The sequence below is a fragment of the Podarcis bocagei genome (assembly GCF_964188305.1).
Source record: "Podarcis bocagei genome assembly, chromosome: 1".
Classification (NCBI taxonomy): Eukaryota; Metazoa; Chordata; class Lepidosauria; order Squamata; family Lacertidae; genus Podarcis; species Podarcis bocagei.
The window spans coordinates 130,934,789-130,954,274 of record NC_138125.1 but is presented as its reverse complement, the minus strand read 5'-3'; the positions used below and the strand labels follow the sequence as shown (position 1 = coordinate 130,954,274).

The 19,486-nt window shown below is 45.4% G+C and overlaps 1 protein-coding gene and 1 long non-coding RNA gene across 2 annotated transcripts in view; one reads left to right on the top strand and one right to left on the bottom strand.

Annotated features, from left to right (window-relative positions):
* The window catches only part of CDK15 (cyclin dependent kinase 15), a 65,475-nt gene that overhangs the window by 21,172 nt on the left and 24,817 nt on the right, over positions 1 to 19,486 (bottom strand). The window contains 2 exon segments of the mRNA XM_081181146.1: positions 15,451 to 15,514; positions 17,072 to 17,165. Of these exon segments, the coding sequence (XP_081037272.1) occupies positions 15,451 to 15,514; positions 17,072 to 17,165 (158 nt within the window).
* Positions 1 to 19,486, top strand: part of LOC308581894 — a 60,957-nt gene that overhangs the window by 22,477 nt on the left and 18,994 nt on the right. The window lies entirely within an intron of this gene.

The following is a 19,486-nucleotide window of genomic DNA, read 5'->3' as shown; positions in this document are numbered from 1 at the left end:
CATATTTTCACCACTCTGGAATCTTGCTAAAAAATATTTTTTTTAAAAAAAGCCTAAGAGAGGTGTTATAATTGTCACCATGCCCATGCCTTTCTATAATTTCAGTGCCAATAAACATGTTGACTTGCAGTATACGAATGTGTGTATGAGGGGAGGGAAGGAGTGACAAGAGAAAACTGGTGCTTTGATTACAATGACAATAAGATTCCCTTGGAGCTCTCTAATGTAATTGAAGTAGCTCTTTCGTAACCGCCAGAATGCAAGACGCTGTGACTACTGATTAGAGATAAGTGATAAAAATAATAATTCCCAGACTGGGTGGATGAGCTGACTTAAAGCTGTAAGTTGAAAATTACTGATATGAAAGCACATCACACCTCTGGCATTTGTAAATATTCGCTGGAATGGGGCGGAGGTGTGCCGATAGCTCCCTCTGTGTGTGTAAAGCATGGATCTTCAATGGGTAAAGTTCGTTACTGAAAACTCCTGACCTAGGATTAAAAGAAGAGTCCTGTAAGGTCGCTGAGCATCACAGTGCTCAGGGAGATGGCCAAACCCGTAGACAGCTATATAAAGGTAAAGGGACCCCTGACCATTAGGTCCAGTCGTGACTGACTCTGGGGTTGTGGCGCTCATCTCGCTTTATTGGCCAAGGGAGCCGGCATACAGCTTCCGGGTCATGTGGCCAGCATGACTAAGCCACTTCTGGCAAACCAGAGCAGCGCACGGAAACACTGTTTACCTTCCTGCCGGAGCGGTACCTATTTATCTTCTTGTGACGTGCTTTCGAACTGCTAGGTTGGCAGGAGCAGGGACTGAGCAACGGGAGCTCACCCCGTCACGGGGATTCGAACCGCTGACCTTCTGATCGGCAAGTCCTAGGTTCTGTGGTTTAACCCACAGTGCCACCCATGTCCGAGATAGCTATATAATCCTGCCAATTATTCAGGAAATAGTTGTTGCATGTTAGGCGCAGGTGTCTGGTAGGGTGTTTGGTCTGATGGACATTTGGTGGCATGGGCTCCTATCCCCTTTTGCATTTGGGAACTTTGAAAAGAAACCCCTCTTCATTTCCAGCTCTCTTGCATGTTACTTGCCCTTCTTTCCTGTGGGGCAGGGTCTGCGTAGGTATAGCATAGCATAGCATAGGCAGGGACCCTGAACTTAATCTTGAGGGACTTGGTGCAAGATGCAAGTGTTGTTTAGCCCATTGGGAGCAGTGACCATAGTGCTTTTAAACAAAATGTACATGTAAACAGCCATTTGCCAAGAAACACCAACATGGTCAGATTTGACTTCAAAAGAGGAAACTTATCAAAAATTAGGGGATTAGTCAAAAAGGAAATTGAAAGGTAAAGTCAGGAGGGTCAAATCATTCCAAAATATGTGAGAGCTGTTTAAAGAACAATATTAGAAGTTCAAGTGGAGTTTATAAATGCAGATCAGGAAAGGTACCACAAGAGTCAAGAGCAGTGATGATCAAACTCGGCCCTCCAGCTGTTTTGGGACTACAACTCCCATCATCCCTAGCTAACAGGACCAAGTGGTCAGGGATGATGGGAATTGTAGTCCCAAAACAGCTGGAGGGCCAAATTTGGCCATCACTGGTCAAGAGGATGCCAGCGTGGTTAGCTAGCAGAGTCAAAGAAACTATCAGAGGCAAGAAGTCTTCCTTTGAAAAATTAAAAAGACAAAAAAGAACAGAAATTTTGGCAAAAGATGTGCAAGCAGACAGAAAGGCATGTTAAAAAAATATATTGAGGAATACATTGCTAAAAGCATTAAGATCAACAACAAGAAACTCTCTAAAAAATTAGTAGCACGGAGAAGTTGGGCCCTGGATGACGAGAGAGTCAAAGGTATGCTAAAGGAGTATAAGGAGACTGCAGAGAATCTAAACAAATTCTTTACATCTGTCTTCACAATGGATGATATAGGGCAGATCTCAGTGTCTGAACTAACTCCTGCAGGAAGGGAGTTTGAGAAACCTAGGAAGATAGTAGTGAGGAGAGACGAAGTTCTAGGCCTAATAGACAAAATAAAAACTGACAAATCACCAGGTTCATATGGTATCCACCTGAGAGTTCTCAAATAACTCAAATGTGAAATTGCTAAAAATATGTGACTTGTCCCTAAGCTCAATTTCCATGCCCAAGGACTAGAAAATAACCAAAGCAACACCTATTCTTAAAAGGGGATCTTGGGGGGGTCCTTAATGAGAAACTTGGGGGGAATGTATTGTTAAAGATAAAAGTAACCAAGTAGAAAAACAATGACAAACCTAGACAGCATCTTAAAAAGCAGAGACATCACCTTGCAACTAAACAACTAAGCAACTAAACAACAACAAAAATATATGAGAACAAGCCTTGCTGAAGCAAAGTCAGAATGGTTTCTGCAAGGGCCAGTCCTTTCTCATGAACCTTTAAGAGTTCCTTGAGACTCTCAATCAACATACAGAGGTGATCAGTTTGACATTGTGTACTTGAATGCCTTAAGCACCATTTGAACCCAATGCAATTCAAACAGCCCACCTATTCTCAGGATTGCAGATGCAAACATTTACACGCCAGGTGGCAGATCCAAAGTCTTGCAGTAGCATTGGGAGTGATTACCTGGCTACGCATCTACACTGATCTGCCTATCTGTCTGTCACATTTGCAGCCCAACCTTCCATCAAGGTGAGCCTGCTATTTGTCAAATCTGCAAAGCTGTTGGATGTGAGTTGGGATTGATCTGATTTATGGCTTGGATGCATGTTTGAGCAATCACTTGGCTGCTTCGATGCTGAGTGTCAAACACTGCATGGATCTATTTAGTCCATATATATTGCGTGAACTCCCTTAATCAGATCCTGTTTACATAGCACAAACTTGGCTAATTTTTGCCTTGAGAATGACTGTGTAAGGAGATTAGAGTTGGCGTACAATGACTTGCCCCACAATGGGTTTCATGGCTGAGTGGGAAGGGAACTGACCCTGAATTTCCCACATCTGAACTTTGAACTATTTATCTTAAATTACAGAGGCTGAAGGCACTCTCAGTTTGTCAGTGCAGAAGACGACTCTGCCAATAAGGGTTCCTCCAGGCCGTGGTGGAGACAGCAAACTCCCTTGTTGATCCACACACACACAGCAGCTATGATTACTTTTAGATCTAAAAGCTCCTATGACAAGGAAGATTTGCCTTCATTTTAGAATTCTGTTTCTTTCAGCCCCGTAGAGATGTATTCTTTTAAAGGAATCAACGAAACTGGGAAAGGGAAGAAAAAGCTTTCAAAATATTAAAATGCACATTCCAGATCTTGGACGTCATTTATCGAACAAATGCACTCTGTTGTTTGGCAAGACTGCGCTTCTTGTTTCTTGCTTCCATCTGCTGGCAGAAAGTGAAAAAGCAAGAGGCCTTAAAAATAAAATAAAAATAAAGCTCCTGTGCTTTAGAGTAAGGGACAGGGTCTTCCCATTTTCCAAAGGCTGTTTCCAGACACAGTATATGGACATTTTGCAGGCAGAGTTTTGAATGCATATGAAGTCTGCATGTGGACTTCAGAGGCACACTCTCACATTGCCCGTCAACTGAGCAGCGCTGAGAATAAGCCCTTTTGAAAGAAGACGAAAGATGAAGAGGTAAAATCAGTTATGATTAAATGGGAACAAGATGTGGGTCACAACATTATGATGGAAGATTGGGAAAAATTATGGAAAACTGACTTAAAATTTACAGATTGTTCCCTACTGAAGGAGAATTACATGAAGATGATGTACAGATGGTACACGACACCAGTGCAGTTAGGGAAAATGTACAAAACTAGTTCAAATATATGTTGGAAGTGTAAGGAAAAGGAGGGGACATTATATCATATGTGGTGGGATTGTAAGGTAATTAAAAAATTTTGGGAAATGATATACAACGAATTGAAGAAAATGTTCCATTTAACATTTGGTAAAAATCCTGAAGCATTTTTATTAGGGATTGTAGGGAAAGATCTGCCCAAAAAGCTGAAAAATATCTTCATGTATGCGACAACGGCCGCAAGAGTGTTAATAGCACAAGGATGGAAGACTGAAGAAACCTCAACTAAAGAAACATGGCAAGAAAAATTGATGGACTATGCAGAACTGGCAAAACTGACATACAAACTACGGGACAAGGATAACTGTAACTTTAAAGATGAATGGGAACCTTTCAAAGTATTTGAAGATGCAACAAAGTGAACTGGACTCCTTGGCTGGTTTTGAATAAACATTCACAATCTTTTTATTGATAATCAGCTAAATAGTTTGAGGATCTATACAACTGTGTAACATGCAGAAAACAGCATTTTTAGAGAAATCAAAGACTGGAACTGAGGGAAGTCGGGGGTGGGAGTGGGTGGGTTCTGTGGGGGGAGGGAGGAAAAATGGGGGGGGATAAGGATGATATGCTCCTGGATAATATGTTTTGTTTTAATTTTGAATAAAAAGTTATTTTTTAAAAAGAGAGAGAATAAGCCCTTTTGAAGTCACCACCTGATGTCATAATGACAACAATTCACAAGTGATTGTTGGCTCATGGGTGGCTGACTGAGGTAAAGATCTGGCCCACCGACCAGCTCTAGCTCCCCATCCCTAGGAAGAGGGGACCTGAGGGACTTCCATAGGGAGAGTCACAGCAGAAGGACTCAGCTCCCAGCTTGGGTGGGAGAGCTCTGATCCATGGGCTCTTCCTTACACTCCTTGTGTTCATCTATCCTCAAGGAAGGCCATGACAGGTCCTCAAGGAAGGCCATATAACACAGGTCTTGAAAGACCTACATTGGCTCCCAGTACGTTTCCAAGCACAATTCAAAGTGTTGGTGCTGACCTTTAAAGCCCTAAACGGCCTCGGTCCAGTATATCTGAAGGAGCATCTCCTCCCCCATCGTTCTGCCCGGACACTGAGGTCCAGCTCCGAGGGCCTTCTGGCGGTTCCCTCACTGCAAGAGGCCAAGTTACAGGGAACCAGGCAGAGGGCCTTCTCGGTAGTGGCGCCCGCCCTGTGGAACGCCTCCCATCAGATGTCAAAGCGATAAACAACTACCTGACATTCAGAAGACATCTGAAGGCAGCCCTGTTCAGGGAAGTTTTTAATATGTGACATTTTAGTGTATTTTTCATCTTTGTTGGAAGCCGCCCAGAGTGGCTGGGGAAACCCAGCCAGATGGGCGGGGTACAAATAATAAATTATTATTATTCTTATTATTGGTTCAGTGTCACTACGTTGGGCGTGAGGCCTACAGGCATGGGAGTGGGGGAAGATGGTGGCAGCTGCAGCCACCCAGCTCAACACAAACACACATCTATACTTCATCTTGCATCATGCTTTCCAGGCACAGGTTCCACATCTTTGAAGCTCCTTGACCAAAAAGGTTTTTTGTCCCAGCGCTTTACCTGGGGAATCCCACGTTTTACCGCTCAATTGGAGCAAATGTCAATCTGCAGAAAACCCGACTGCCATTTGCTATAATTCAATGATAAAACATGGGCTTTCCCGAGGGAAGCGCCAAAACAAAACACCTACAATAGGACGCATAGCATTAAAGTTTGGACGCGTGCCTAAAAACACAGGTGAAAAGGAAGTCTGGGTGACCCCTATGTCAGATGTTGACACTGGGCCCGATCATGTTGCATCATTCCAAGGGGTGATTCTGAGGTGGGGAAATAGTGTCCTCTATGGTAATCAGTAGGGACGCGGGTGGCGTTGTGGGTTAAACCACAGAGCCTAGGACTTGCCGATCAGAAGGTCGGCGGTTCAAATCCCCGCGATGGGGTGAGCTCCCATTGTTTGGTCCCTGCTCCTGCCAACCTAGCAGTTCAAAAGCACATCAAAGTGCAAGTAGATAAATAGGTACCGCTCCGGCGGGAAGGTAAACGGCGTTTCCGTGTGCTGCTCTGGTTCGCCAGGAGCAGCTTTGTCATGCTGGCCACATGACCTGGAAGCTGTATGCCGGCTCCCTCGGCCAATAAAGCGAGATGAGCGCCACAACCCCAGAGTCGGTCGTGACTGGACCTAATGGTCAGGGGTCCCTTTACCTTTATATGAACCGATAATAATGTAATAGATTGGGGGGGAGCCCTCCTAAATCCTAGACATCAATAAATTGTAGGATTTTGGCAATCAGTTGAATTCAGGAGGAGGAGGAGGAGGAGGAGGAGGAGGAGGAATTACTACCAGTAAATTCTGCCTTCACACATCTCCTACACCAAAGAAACTGGTGACATTTTTGCCGCCTGTGAATGGGATAGTGAAATGGGGAAGGACCACTTTAGCTCTGCTCAAGTAACTATGATTATAGTTTCCAATTTCCAAAAACTTTCTACCTTCTACCTTCAGTGACCTCTTCCTTATTCATTCATTCATTCATTCAACTGCCAAGAAGTTCTCCGGCATTCCACATGGGAGAGAGAGAGAGAGAGAGAGAGAGAGAGAGCGCACCCAAGTGATTCACATGAGACACTGACCAGGTCTATGAAGCTTCATCATACCCCAGAACCAGATTACATCCTTTTTTTGTGTGTTTGTTTTTTTTGTGTTTTTTTTTTTTTTGTATGGGTGACCCTTGCTTCTAGAACGTACAGTATATGCAATGGTTCTGGGGGGAAAAGACCAAGAAAATAAAATTAAAAATGAATGTGCTGCCACATTGATTAAAAATGGAAAAAGCAGTGCTTAGAGGCAAGGCAGTCCCCTGTGGGGATGCAGGTTTCAGTGTGATGCAAGTTTTAAACTAAGTGACCCCCCAAACCCCTCAACGCAGCAGGAAGCAATTTCATTTTGGCTAGAGCTGTCCCGTCATCCCTAATCCTTTCCTATCCTTGAACTCAGGATGTATCTAGAGTCCAACTGCCTCATTCTAACATATCTAGAAAAAGATCAGGCTGCTGGCCTTTAGGTGCACAAGCGGAATTGAGAGAGGATTTACATGTCTTGCTTTTCAGCATGGTGAAACAAACACAGCAGTGGATTAATGCGAGGATTTAAGCTCACCCAGCATGGGATGTGGGGTGGGGGTGGGGGGTAGCATTGTATTAAAAGAGTTTACAACTTCCTCCCTGGAAGCAGCAAAATAAGACAGCCCAACCAAATGAACAGGCACAAGGCAAAACTCTTGCTAAAGCATTAGCAGCAGGTAGGCAGAGGAACCAGAGACCAAATTGCAAACATGCGCTGGATTATGGAGAAAGCTAGAGAGTTGCGTGTCGAGGTCCCCAGGTCCACCCCAATAACTCACACATCACACAGAAGTTTTTGTTTAAGATTTTTGGCATAATTTTGGCCACAACATTATTAAAATACAAATTTGTGAGTGGTTGCGTAGGCATTGGTTGCGACTATCTGCCCCCACCATGGGGGACAGACTGACATTCCGCACGATGCGAAAGTCAGAATGGGGGAATACACTTGGGGGTTACGCAGAGCAGGGAACCTGCCCTCAGCCCTCCCCAAATGCAACCAGGAGCTCATTGCTATGGCCCGAGCCCCCTTGACAGAGTGGACAAGCAATAGTGAGCCCCTGTATTCCTTTAACGGAATCCCTTGCAGCAGTAACATTAGAGGGGCAGGCACAGCCAATCCATGCCCCTCAACCAACCAAACCATAGACCAATGCCTAACCGCGAACCTTACAAGTTGTGACGATTTGCTACGCAGTAGGCAAAAACCAAATGACCCCAGCCAATCAGCCAGATGGACAAAATTCCTACCAGGCCCCTGCCCCAAGAGCAGACGACCCCATGACAGGCATAGCAAGGTCAAGCGAACAACCCTAATTCTAGGGAGGGGGGGACGGGCAATCTGATGCACGGGCAAAAAGAGGAAGCCCTAGCCTCGTGCAAGGAGTTTTACTATTTCTGGCTGTCAATCAAAAAATGGCAACATTAACTTCTTCCCAACAACAAGGGAAGCCCCAATCGTATCAGTGGCCAACGATCAATTAGCCCGCCCCCCAACTTTGGAGTGTCCTGGTGGCCCCCACCGCAACACGTGCTCTCCATGAAGGAGAACACGCTTTCCAGAAAGACATCTACTTCTGCTTCATTGACTATGCAAAAGGCTTTGACTGTGTCGACCACAGCAAACTATGGCAAGTTCTTAAAGAAATGGGAGTGCCACGTCGGGGATTGGGGCGGTGGGGGAGGCAGAGGACATTTTCCACTGCCCCTTCCCTTGTTTTGGAGTTACCGGGGGGGGGGGGCGCCGGAGGGATCTTTTCACGCCAGAGCCTGTCTTTGCATACAGGAGAAGTCCCTAACCCACTGAGGGTTTGAGACCCGTTGGCTACCCTCACCTGGTTTAGCTGGCCAGTTGAAGTTGTTCCTGGGCTGTGGCTACTGTCACATGCTGACAGCTTCTAAGAGCCACAGGTGAGAGCCGAGTGCAGGGGGGGGACTAATAATAATAATAATAATAATAATTTATTATTTATACCCCACCCATCTGGCTGGGTCCCCCCAGCCACTTTGGGCGGCTTCCAACAAAACACTAAAATACAATAACCTATTAAACGCTTCCCTAAACAGGGCTGCCATTAGATGTCTTCTAAAGGTTTGGTAGTTATTTTTCTCTTTGACATCTGGTGGGAGGGCGTTCCACAGGGCGGGCACCACTACCAAGAAGGCCCTCTGCTTGGTTCCCTGTAACTTGGCTTCTCGCAGTGAGGGAACCACCAGAAGGCACTCGGAGCTGGACCTCAGCATCTGGGCAGAACGATGGGGGTGGAGACGCTCCTTCAGGTATACTGGACCGAGGCCATTTAGGGCTTTAAAGGTCAGCACTAACACTTTGAATTGTGCTTGGAAACGTACTGGGAGCTAGTGTAGGCCTTTCAAGACCGGTGTTATATGGTCTCAGCGGCCGCTCCCAGTCACCAGTCTAGCTGCCGCATTCTGGATTAATTGTAGTTTCCGGGTCACCTTCAAAGGTAGCCCCACATAGAGTGCATTGCAGTAGTCCAAGCGAGAGATAACCAGAGCATGCACCACTCTGGTGAGACAGTCTGCAGGCAGATAGGGTCTCAGCCTGCATACCAGATGGAGCTGGTAGACAGCCACCCTGGACACAGAATTAACCTGCGCCTCCACAGACAGCTGTGAGTCCAGAATGACTCCCAGGCTGCGCACCTGGTCCTTCAGGGGCACAGTTACCCCATTCAGGACCAGGAAGTCCTCCACACCCACCCACCTCCTGTCCCCCCAAAACAGTACTTCTGTCTTGTCAGGATTCAACCTCAATCTGTTAGCCGCCATCCATCCTCCAACCGCCTCCAGACACAAAGGTGGACAAACTACCCCAGAAGGAGCACAATGTGTCCCTCCACCAGAGGTGCTACTCCTCCTCTCCTAACACCACATACACTCCAAATTTTATATATAAATCCCCCGAAATGCCTGCGGAACTACTTCACACAACGTGCAGTGGATGTGCTTTAAATGTATGGATCTCCCCAACCAATCAAAGGAGGAAGGAAAACTGGCAGGTTTTGCCAGTGTGACGCTGTGTTGATTTCAGTGCGGGGGCTGTGCTCAGTTCCTTTTTGTGTGAGCAAAAGTGTAACGCTGTATCTGCCATGTGTCTCAGGAAACGAACTTAAAACCAGTGAATTTGGAAGCATCTCTGTCAATGATTCACTTGGTCTTACGGCGTTTTATAGCCCAGGTCAGGTTAACACCGAGCAGCAGTTGATCTTGTGTAAATGTGCCAACCACCACGTAAAAAGGGACGATAGCTTGAGAGTATCAAGTGGTGACTAATTGAGAACAGTAGGGGTGAAAGCAGAGAAGCCAATCTTAAATCGTGCATTTATATTGCTCTTGCTAGGCAGACTCTTTGTTCTCAGTAGCCTTTGGAGCGTAATGTTCTCCATACTGTGAACACAGCACGTAAGTGTACACTTCAATGTGAAATAACTATTTTGCAAGGCAGCTGTCAAGGAACTCTATTGATAACGTTGCTCTGGAACGCAGGAGATGCAGGCTAATTAAACCATGATTGATACTCACTGCCTGGGCAGATTTATACATTCATCAAACCGGCAAAGCCTTCATATGATGGGAGTAGTGGACATGTTGCCCTGAATTAGGCATGAATTAGGCATTAGACAGCATCTTAAAAAGCAGAGACATCACCTTGCCAACAAAGGTCCGTATAGTTAAAGCTATGGTTTTCCCAGTAGTGATGTATGGAAGTGAGAGCTGGACCATAAAGAAGGCTGATCGCCGAAGAATTAATGCTTTTGAATTGTGGTGCTGGAGGAGACTCTTGAGAGTCCCATCGACTGCAAAAAGATCAAACTGATCCATTCTTAAGTAAATCAGCCCTGAGTGCTCACTGGAAGGACAGATCCTGAAGCTGAGGCTCCAATACTTTGGCCACCTCATGAGAAGAGAAGACTCCCTGGAAAAGACCCTGATGTTGGGAAAGATGGAGGGCACAAGGAGAAGGGGACGACAGAGGATGAGATGGTTGGATAGTGTTCTTGAAGCTACCAGCATGAGTTTGACCAAACTGCGGGAGGCAGTGGAAGACAGGAGTGCCTGGCGTGCTCTGGTCCATGGGGTCACGAAGAGTCAGACACGACTACGACTAAACAACACAACAACAAAGGTCCCATGGGATCACCTTGTTGTGTCTAATTCACAAGCTTCTACCTCTGTGTATTAGTGAGGATGGGGAGGACCTGCATCTCCATCATATAACAACTCTCACCTGTCCACTCACCTGTGCACCTACAACACAGGTGGGCAGCCCATGGCCCCAACCTCATTTTATGTAGCATCTGACAACTGATGAACCTGACCCATTCCCTCTATCCCATCAGAGGGCTTTCCTTCCTATCTGTGGTTTTTCTTGGCTTTTTAAAAGTTTCCTCCTCCTTTCTACATCGTTTCAGAACAATTGGAATGTACGGTGTTTTATTTGACATTCCAAAAAACAACAACACACATTTTCCCTTTGCTTTTTTCCTGGTTGTATGGCTTGGGAGAAAAAAAAAATTCCCTACCCAGATGTCTGGGTAGGTTTATGCCATGTCTGTATAAAAACACACTGAAGTCAGAAATGAATTGCTTTCACTTGCTTTCCAGAACTGTATTATTCTGCTATATTAAAAAAAATAAAAAATCAGCAACCCAGCTCATGCCTCTCAGACTCACAAGATTTTGTGGTCTTTTAAAAAGCTTGTTATTCAGACATTTAGATCATTCCCATCTATAGAACTCATCAAGGTCTCTCTTAAAAGCACCAACAAATATGAGCAATGACTATCCACCACTGGTGAATATTTCGCTTAACAAAAAGAAAAAAAATGTTCCTTAGTTCTTTTGTAGTGATCTGCTCTCTCGTCCCAATGTCAGAATGTGCCTCTTCTCCAATTTTGTTTTAAAGTACTTCGCTGGAGTAAGTACAGCTACCCCTGCTAGCAAACTTACTTGCCCTTCGCACCCCCCCCCCCCGGTTATTATGTGGGGAAGATGGGACACCCGACCCTTACGTCTGCAGAGGAAGGCGACACATTCTCATTTCACGCCAGTTTGATTAATGAGACTCGGCTAATTGTGTGAAAAATTCCAGACCTTTACAATGCAAGTTTGGGTTATTGTTTAGCCAATCACGGCTAGCATGTGAAAATAAGAAGAGGTTTAGTTTTCGAGCACTGGAGCCAGAGAAAGGGCAGTTTGGAGCAAGTCACAGAACAACACCCACTTCTTTGAAGAGATGTTACTATGCTCTGCTAAACCTGCAAACCTCTGGCTGAAAGCATTCTCTCTCTCCCCCCCCCCATCCCATCACAATTCTTGCTACTCCTGGTTTTCAAACAGCTCCCTCCTCATCACTCCAAGTGCGAGCAAGAGGTACACCAGCTAACACGCAGATGGATGGATTTCACATTTCAGGCTTTTAAATATTTCACTTTTAGATATATATATATATTTCCAAAAGAATGATCCTGCTGAGAGGTAGAGAATTGGTGTTGATCATTTCCCAACCCCAGCCCTCTCTGGCACCTGGGTATAGTGCTCTGAAAGATATCCCACGAGAAAACATTAAACAAAAAAAGAGGAGGGGGGAAGGGAAGGAAAACCGGGAGGTGGGGGGGAGCCTTCTTTTCAAAGCGCACTTCTCAATCTGCCCACATCAAAATAAGAGACAACTGGCCCTTTGAAGTTCAGGACACAGAAGTCTCACCCAGTCTGCATGGGAATAAAAGAAACTTGCTTTATAAATCACATGTGTGGCTGTGCATGCGCACGCTCTCTCTCTCTCTCTCGCTCACATTCTCTCACACACACTTCTTGCCTTGCCCACATCAAAATCAGAGACAGAAAGGCAGAGGGGACCCTCCGACCCATCTCAAGAAAAACTGAACAATACAGTGATACCTCAGTTCACGAACTTAATCCGTTCCGGAAGTCCATTCTCAAACCGAACCCATTCTTAAACCGAGGCGTGCTTTCCCTAATGAGGCCTCCCGCTGCCAGTGCCCTTCCACCATTCGGATTACATTCTTAGACCGAAGTAAAGTTCTCAAACCAGGACACTATTTGCGATTTTGCGGAGTTTGTAAACTGAATCGTTCTTAAACCGGACTGTTCTTAAACCAAGGGTACCACTTTATAGGGACGCGGGTGGCTCTGTGGTTTAAACCACAGAGCCTAGGAATTGCCAATCAGAAGGTCAGCGGTTCGAATCCTCGCTACGGGGTGAGCTCCCGTTGCTCGGTCCCTGCTCCTGCCAACCTAGCAGTTCGAAAGCACGTCAAAGTGCAAGTAGATAAATAGGTACCGCTCCAGCGGGAAGGTAAACGGCGTTTCCGTGCACTGCTCTGGTTCGCCAGAAGCGGCTTAGTCATGCTGGCCACATGACCCAAAAGCTGTACGCTGGCTCCCTCGGCCAATAAAGCGAGATGAGCGCCGCAACCCCCGAGTCGGCCACAACTGGCCCTAACGGTCAGGGGTCCCTTTACCTTTACCTTTACCACTGTATAGCCACAATCTGTTTTATAGCACCAAAGCCAAAATATAATATCAGCCAGCGTATTTCAAATTTGACAAGCCAACATGATTAGCATACACAGGGATCTCTTTAGGCTGATCAGAGATCATGTCACTATTCAATCTGTGGCCTCCACCTGTTGCCACCTCTTGCAGACTCTGCAGAGGAAGGACTCTGTGTATTTGATGCACATGTACAGTGTCTAGCACAATGGCTGCATGGCTGACGGAAGGGGCAGATGGCACGTATCCTGCTGGTGCCCCCCCACCTACAGATTTCCCTAGCCTGTGCTGTCCCACACTGCCACCATGTGGCAATGCACCCGAAGGCCTGCCATGCCGAGTGGAAAAAAGAAAGACGGAACGAAGAGTAGAGGTGAGCTTCAGAAGGCTGCATACGCAGGGCCATGGGCATAGCCGGGGGGGCAGGGAGGGGCCGCTGCCCCCTTAAATTAAAAAATCAATAAAAATACATAGCAAACTGAGGTTCTGCCCCCCCCAACAAAAATCCTGGCTACGCCCATGCGCAGAGCACATTTTAAACACCTTTTAATCACCTGGGAAATGGCTGTTTCCCCCTCTCAGAGCTACAATTCCTTTTTCTTTCTTTTTTTAAAAAAAGTTTTTATTGTTAAAACAATTCAGCATTAATACACACATATTGCAAATATACAGGCATACAAACTTACATTTCATACAATCCTTAAAAATGTTCAAACATACCTACACTCAATCCCACAGATAATTCCTTTTCCCATCACCGTCCACCACCCTTCACCCCACCTTTGTGTTAGACTTCCAGTCTACTCAATTGCAATTTCTTTCCACTTCTATTACTTTCTTTCACACACCTTTAACCTAATTTCATGCTTCTTTTTCTATTACACATTGTTATCCATCTTATTTAGTATTTCAGTATTTAAAACGGAACTTGTTTATTCTAATAGGAGTTCTGATTTTTCGATATGGCTTTGCAAGTATCCTTTAAACACCTTCCAGTCCCTGTCTATCTTCTCTTTTGAGAACCTTCCAATTTATCCCATTGTTTTGGATATATTGTAGTACTGCAATAATTTGGCAAGCCACTCTATTTTTGTCGGTATAATACCACTTTTCCAAGCACCCTCATCCTCAGCATTTTTTTTGGGGGGGGGGGGAATGGAGCCCTGAGTGCGAATTCCTGCAGGAAGGTAACAAAGTGACTGAGAGGCAGAGGAAAGCCCAAGAAGGAGGCTTCCGTCAAACAGCAAAGGGGCTTTTGAGGGAAAGGGTGTTTAAATAAGGAATGGCAGAAGACGCCTGGGGAGCCCAGAAATGTAGGGGAGGAGAAAGGGGGAACTGGGCCAGAGAGGAGTCCAAGGAGGGGACAGAAGTAGAAACCTTAGAAAAGGGAAGCAGAGAAAAAGAGAGTAAAATACATGATTAAGTAGAGGGACAGAGGAAACCAGGAGCATAAGAGAGAAAGGAAATAATGTAGAATATGCTGGAAGCCGCCCACAGTGGCTAGGGCAGCCCAGTCAGATGGGTGGGGTACTATTTTTTATTATTATTACAGAAAAGAGAGGGCAACCAGGGAACCAGGCAGAGGGCCTTCTCGGTAGTGGTGCCTGCCCTGTGGAACGCCCTCCCATCAGATGTCAAAGAGATTAACAACTGCCTAACATTTAGAAGACATCTGAAGGCAGCCCTGTTCAGGGAAGTTTTTAATGTGTGACATATTAATGTATTTTTAATCTTTGGGGGAAGCCACCCAGAGTGGCTGGGGAAACTCAGCCAGCTGGGCGGGGATACAAATAATAAATTATTATTATTGTATTATTATAACCAAAGAGAATAGCCAGAAGGGAGAAAGCCTATACCTTCCATAGCGTTATGAATGGAAGGTATGAAGTGATGAATGTCATAGTATTATCAATCTTTCTCTGGTTCTTGTTTAACACTGAACTGTTTTATGGATGAGCCAAAAGCTCTTAAAAGTGTTGCTACCTTCAGGATTGTGGGACGTGGGTGGCGCTGTGGGTTAAACCACAGAGCCTAGGACTTGCTGATCAGAAGGTCGGCGGTTCGAATCCCCGTGACGGGGTGAGCTCCCGTTGCTCGGTCCCTGCTCCTGCCAACCTGGCAGTTCGAAAGCACGTCAAAGTGCAAGTAGATAAATAGGTACCGCTCCGGCGGGAAGGTAAACGGTGTTTCCGTGCACTGCTCTGGTTCGCCAGAAGTGGCTTGGTCATGCTGGCCACATGACCCGGAAGCTGTACACCAGCTCCCTCGGCCAGTAAAGCGAGATGAGCGCCGCAACCCCAGAGTCGGTCACGACTGGACCTAACAGTCAGGGGTCCCTTTACCTTTACCTTCAGGATGCAACCATGGATTTTGCTCATATGAAAAGCCGCTTCAAATAGCATTTGTGGCATATTTGCCATCTGAAGAGAGATCATACCTGGCTTATAAAGGGGAAGCTTTGAAACCCCTGGCCATGTTCCTTCGGTTGGGACTCCCAGTACCTGCATAAAGCAAGAGACAAACCAGAAACAAAAGAACAACTCAGCACACACCCAATGTCTTTTCCAAATACATGTATGCAGACTAGATTCTAGTCTCAGTTTTGCTCCTGGAAAAGGGTGCCCAGCAAGGTTTTCTTACGAGGATGTAGCTAGGAATACAAATGTGCTTTAGCGACTGCAAAGACAGGTGCCATTTCAAATATATCAGCAGCAGTCAGGATCATGGTACAGTCTTTTTTTTACACCCAAGGTGCTCCCCTAGAGACCAGGATTGCATTGATGAGTGACTCCTGATGGTAGTAGCTCCCCCCAAATGATAGGCATTCCGAAGCCGTACACTGGCTGCGATGGAGATCCCTGCTGCTTTGAGATGAAAAGGAATAGATAGCAAACGAATCTTCTGACAGGTGTTCAAAAAACCCATCCGGGGCACAATTCAAAGACATTCTGGGCCTCAAGTACGCTGTATCTTGATGAGGTGGTCTGAGTCCACCTTAGGATTCTGCCCGCAAGCAAACAAATCTGTGCCAATGAAAATGTGATACGTCCTCCCCACCAAAGCAAGCTTTTTGTTACTGGCTGAGTGATCAATACTTCTGAATCCTTATTTGCCTTTGCAATTGGAGCAGCTACATAGCTGTTTTAAAAGCATCAGAAAATGCTAATAATGAAATGAATATTCATCCTGTCACACTTTTTCTTTTCGACTGGTTTCTTTTGAAATTTCAAGTTCACAAAAAACCAACAATTCCAAATGTATAGATATCCCCCTTCCCCTTTGTAGCAAATTTGTGGTTCCAAACTTGAACAAATTGACAAACAAAGCTCAAACTGATTCAAAACTTGTGATTCAGACCAATACTTTGAAGAGTTGGCTTAGAAAATGCTAAGGATTTTTAAAATTAATATTTATCGTATCAGTTTCTTCTGAGCATTTACACCAAGCATAGGCAAACTCGGCCCTCCAGATGTTTTAGGACTACAACTCCCATCATCCCTGACCACTGGTCCTGTGAGCTAGGGATGATGGGAGCTGTAGTCCCAAAACATTTGGAGGGCCGAGTTTGCCTATGCCTGCGGTACGCCATACCATTGAGTACCATCACAAAAAAGCACTGTTCCTGTTCCCAACATAGGGCTGCAGCTTTGGATAATCTTCCCAAAACAACTCCCAAAACACACACACACAAGAAGGCTGTTTTACACGACACAAAGAAATACAAGAGGGAGCAGAAAGTGCAGCAACTCCATTTTTGTGTGCCTCCTTCAACCTGCTATCCGTTTAATTGGCTTTAAATTTTTGATGAGATAAGAGAGGCATCAAAGGGAAGTCACTTTGATTTATCTTAGTGTTTGTGGGGAAATTGCCAAATATAGACCAGCCTATTGGCTACAACCCCAAACTTAACACACTGGGAGTGAGTGAGACTTTCAATCAAATTGCCTTATTTCTGTTGCATCCATCATTGGGACTAGATAGATAGACGGATAGAAGCTGACCCTTTTGAGATGCTAATGATCTTTGTTCCAGTTTCCCAGATGTATCATTATACTTACCACCCAGATCTTCTCCAACTGTTCAAAGGTGTTGCAAACCCCTGGAAACAGAGGCTGACCCTGAAGCATCTCAGCAAATATGCAGCCTGCACCCCTGGAGAAAAGGTATACATTCTCTTCACTCACTCAGTCTCACACTGCGGATATTAAATACACAGATAAATATGCCTAAGTCCAGATCGAGGTGGAAGAAAACCACATGCACTACGTCCTCAGTTACATTTTCTATTCAAAGTAAAAAGTGTTTTCCCAAAACATCAAACCCTCTGGCCTGATTTGGACAATCAATGGCTCTCCCAATTAAAGACAGTTGTTAAATAGGATTGCTCAATAGGGTGATCAGCTCTTCCCTGCTCCCAACACATGCACCACATTGTGCTCCTAATCCGAATCACTTCTGCAAAGCTGCTATATTGGTCATTGGGGCGGGCAGGAGGGAGACAGGTGCAATGCAACTACAGTGGTACCTCGGGTTACATATGCTTCAGGTTACATGCGCTTCAGGTTACAGACTCTGCTAACCCAGAAATAGTACCTCGGGTACTATTTCCTCCCAGGAAAAAACCAACCCAGTTCTCTTTATAGTTACAGTGGTACCTCGGGTTACATATGCTTCAGGTTACAGACTCCGCTAACCCAGAAATAGTACCTTGGGTTAAGAGCTTTGTTTCAGGATGAGAACAGAAATTGTGCTCCGGCAGTGTGGCAGCAGCAGGAGGCCCCATTAGCTAAAGTGGTGCTTCAGGTTAATAACAGTTTCAGGTTAAGAACGGACCTCCGGAACGAATTAAGTACTTAACCCGAGGTACCACTGTACCTGTATTTTTCGCTCCATAAGACGCACCTAGTTTTTAGAGGGGGAAAGTGGGAAAGCCCCGTTTTTGGGGGGATCAGCTCACAGTTTTGCACCTTCTTTTGCAAAGGGGAAAAGCCCTGGTTTTTTTCAGGATCAGCTCAAAGTTGTGCAGCTTCTTTTGCAAAGGGGGAAAGCCCCATTTTTTGAGGATCAGCTCAAAGTTGTTGAGCTTACTTTGCAAAGGGGGGAAATCCTGTTTTTATGGGGTTCAATGCACAGTTCTGCAGCTTCTTTAGGAAAGGAAAAGGAGCCCTTTCTACAGTTTCCATCAGCAATGTCTAGTCAACACGATGACCATGTACATACGCAATAGACAATCTTTATAGAATTCCTTCAAACCATAACAAGTACAAAATGAAATCTTTAGTCTCAAAGTCTATGAAAATCTTTAAATGAAGCGAGGTACCAGACTTTGTACGATGAAAGACAAGCTGGGAAGCTTTGTATATTCAGCAAATATGATGTCCAACACTGAACAGTGATTCCAGATATTAGCTACTGTTTTGTAGAATTCTTTGTCAGTGTGGTGGGAGGATACAGTGGTGCCTCGCAAGACGAAAAGAATCCGTTCTGTGATTCTCTTCGTCTAGCGGTTTTTTCATCTTGCGAAGCAAGCCCATTGACGGATTAGCGGATTAGCGCTATTAGCGGCTTTTAGCGGCTTATCTGCTGATTGGATCAGCTGATAAGCGGCTTAGCGGCTTAGGAAAGGGGGGGGAAGGGGGAAAAACCAGCAGGAACTCGCAAGACATTGTCGTCTTGCGAAGCAAGCCCATAGGAAATTCGTTTTGCGAAGCAGCTCCAAAACGGAAAACTCTTTCGTCTAGCGAGTTTTCCGTCTTGCGAGACATTCGTCTTGCGGGGCACCACTGTATAGAATTGCTTCATAAACCCAAACCCATCTTATTTCGAATGAATGTATGGAAATGAAAATATCAAATGCTGTGGAACAGGGCTCATGTAATAATGTAGCCTAGTTTCCAGACAGATAATCTAATCAGGCAGTCACATGTCACTGGGGGGAAAACCAGCCTCCATCTGCAGAACATTCAACAATGGAGGCCTGGGCAAGGGGGCGAGGCCAGAAAGGGAGCCAGCGATGGACCACACATTCGCTCCATAAGACTCACAGACATTTCCCCTTACTTTTTAGGAGGAAAAAAGTGTGTCTTATGGAGCGAAAAATATGGTATATGAGCAGCTTCCGGGAATAGGGAGGGGGTGGTGTCAGTCCAGAAAATGACACCTCCTTCACGCATCCCAGTTTCTGGGATGGCACTGGCCTAGGCTGTGGTACAGGTTTCTCCCATATGCCCCCGGCTGTATCACGTTTCAGTGGTGACCTGGGCAGGAGCTACTCTGCAATGGCTCCCACTCAGTGAGCATAATGCAAGAAAGAACCTGGCATCAGAGGTCAAGGAGATAAATAGCTATACAACTTCTAGAAGACACCTGAAGGCAGCCCTGTATCGGGAGTTTTTAATGTTTAATGTTTTATTATGTTTTCATATGTGTTGGAAGCTGCCCAGAGTGGCTGGAGCAACCTGGTCAGATGGGCG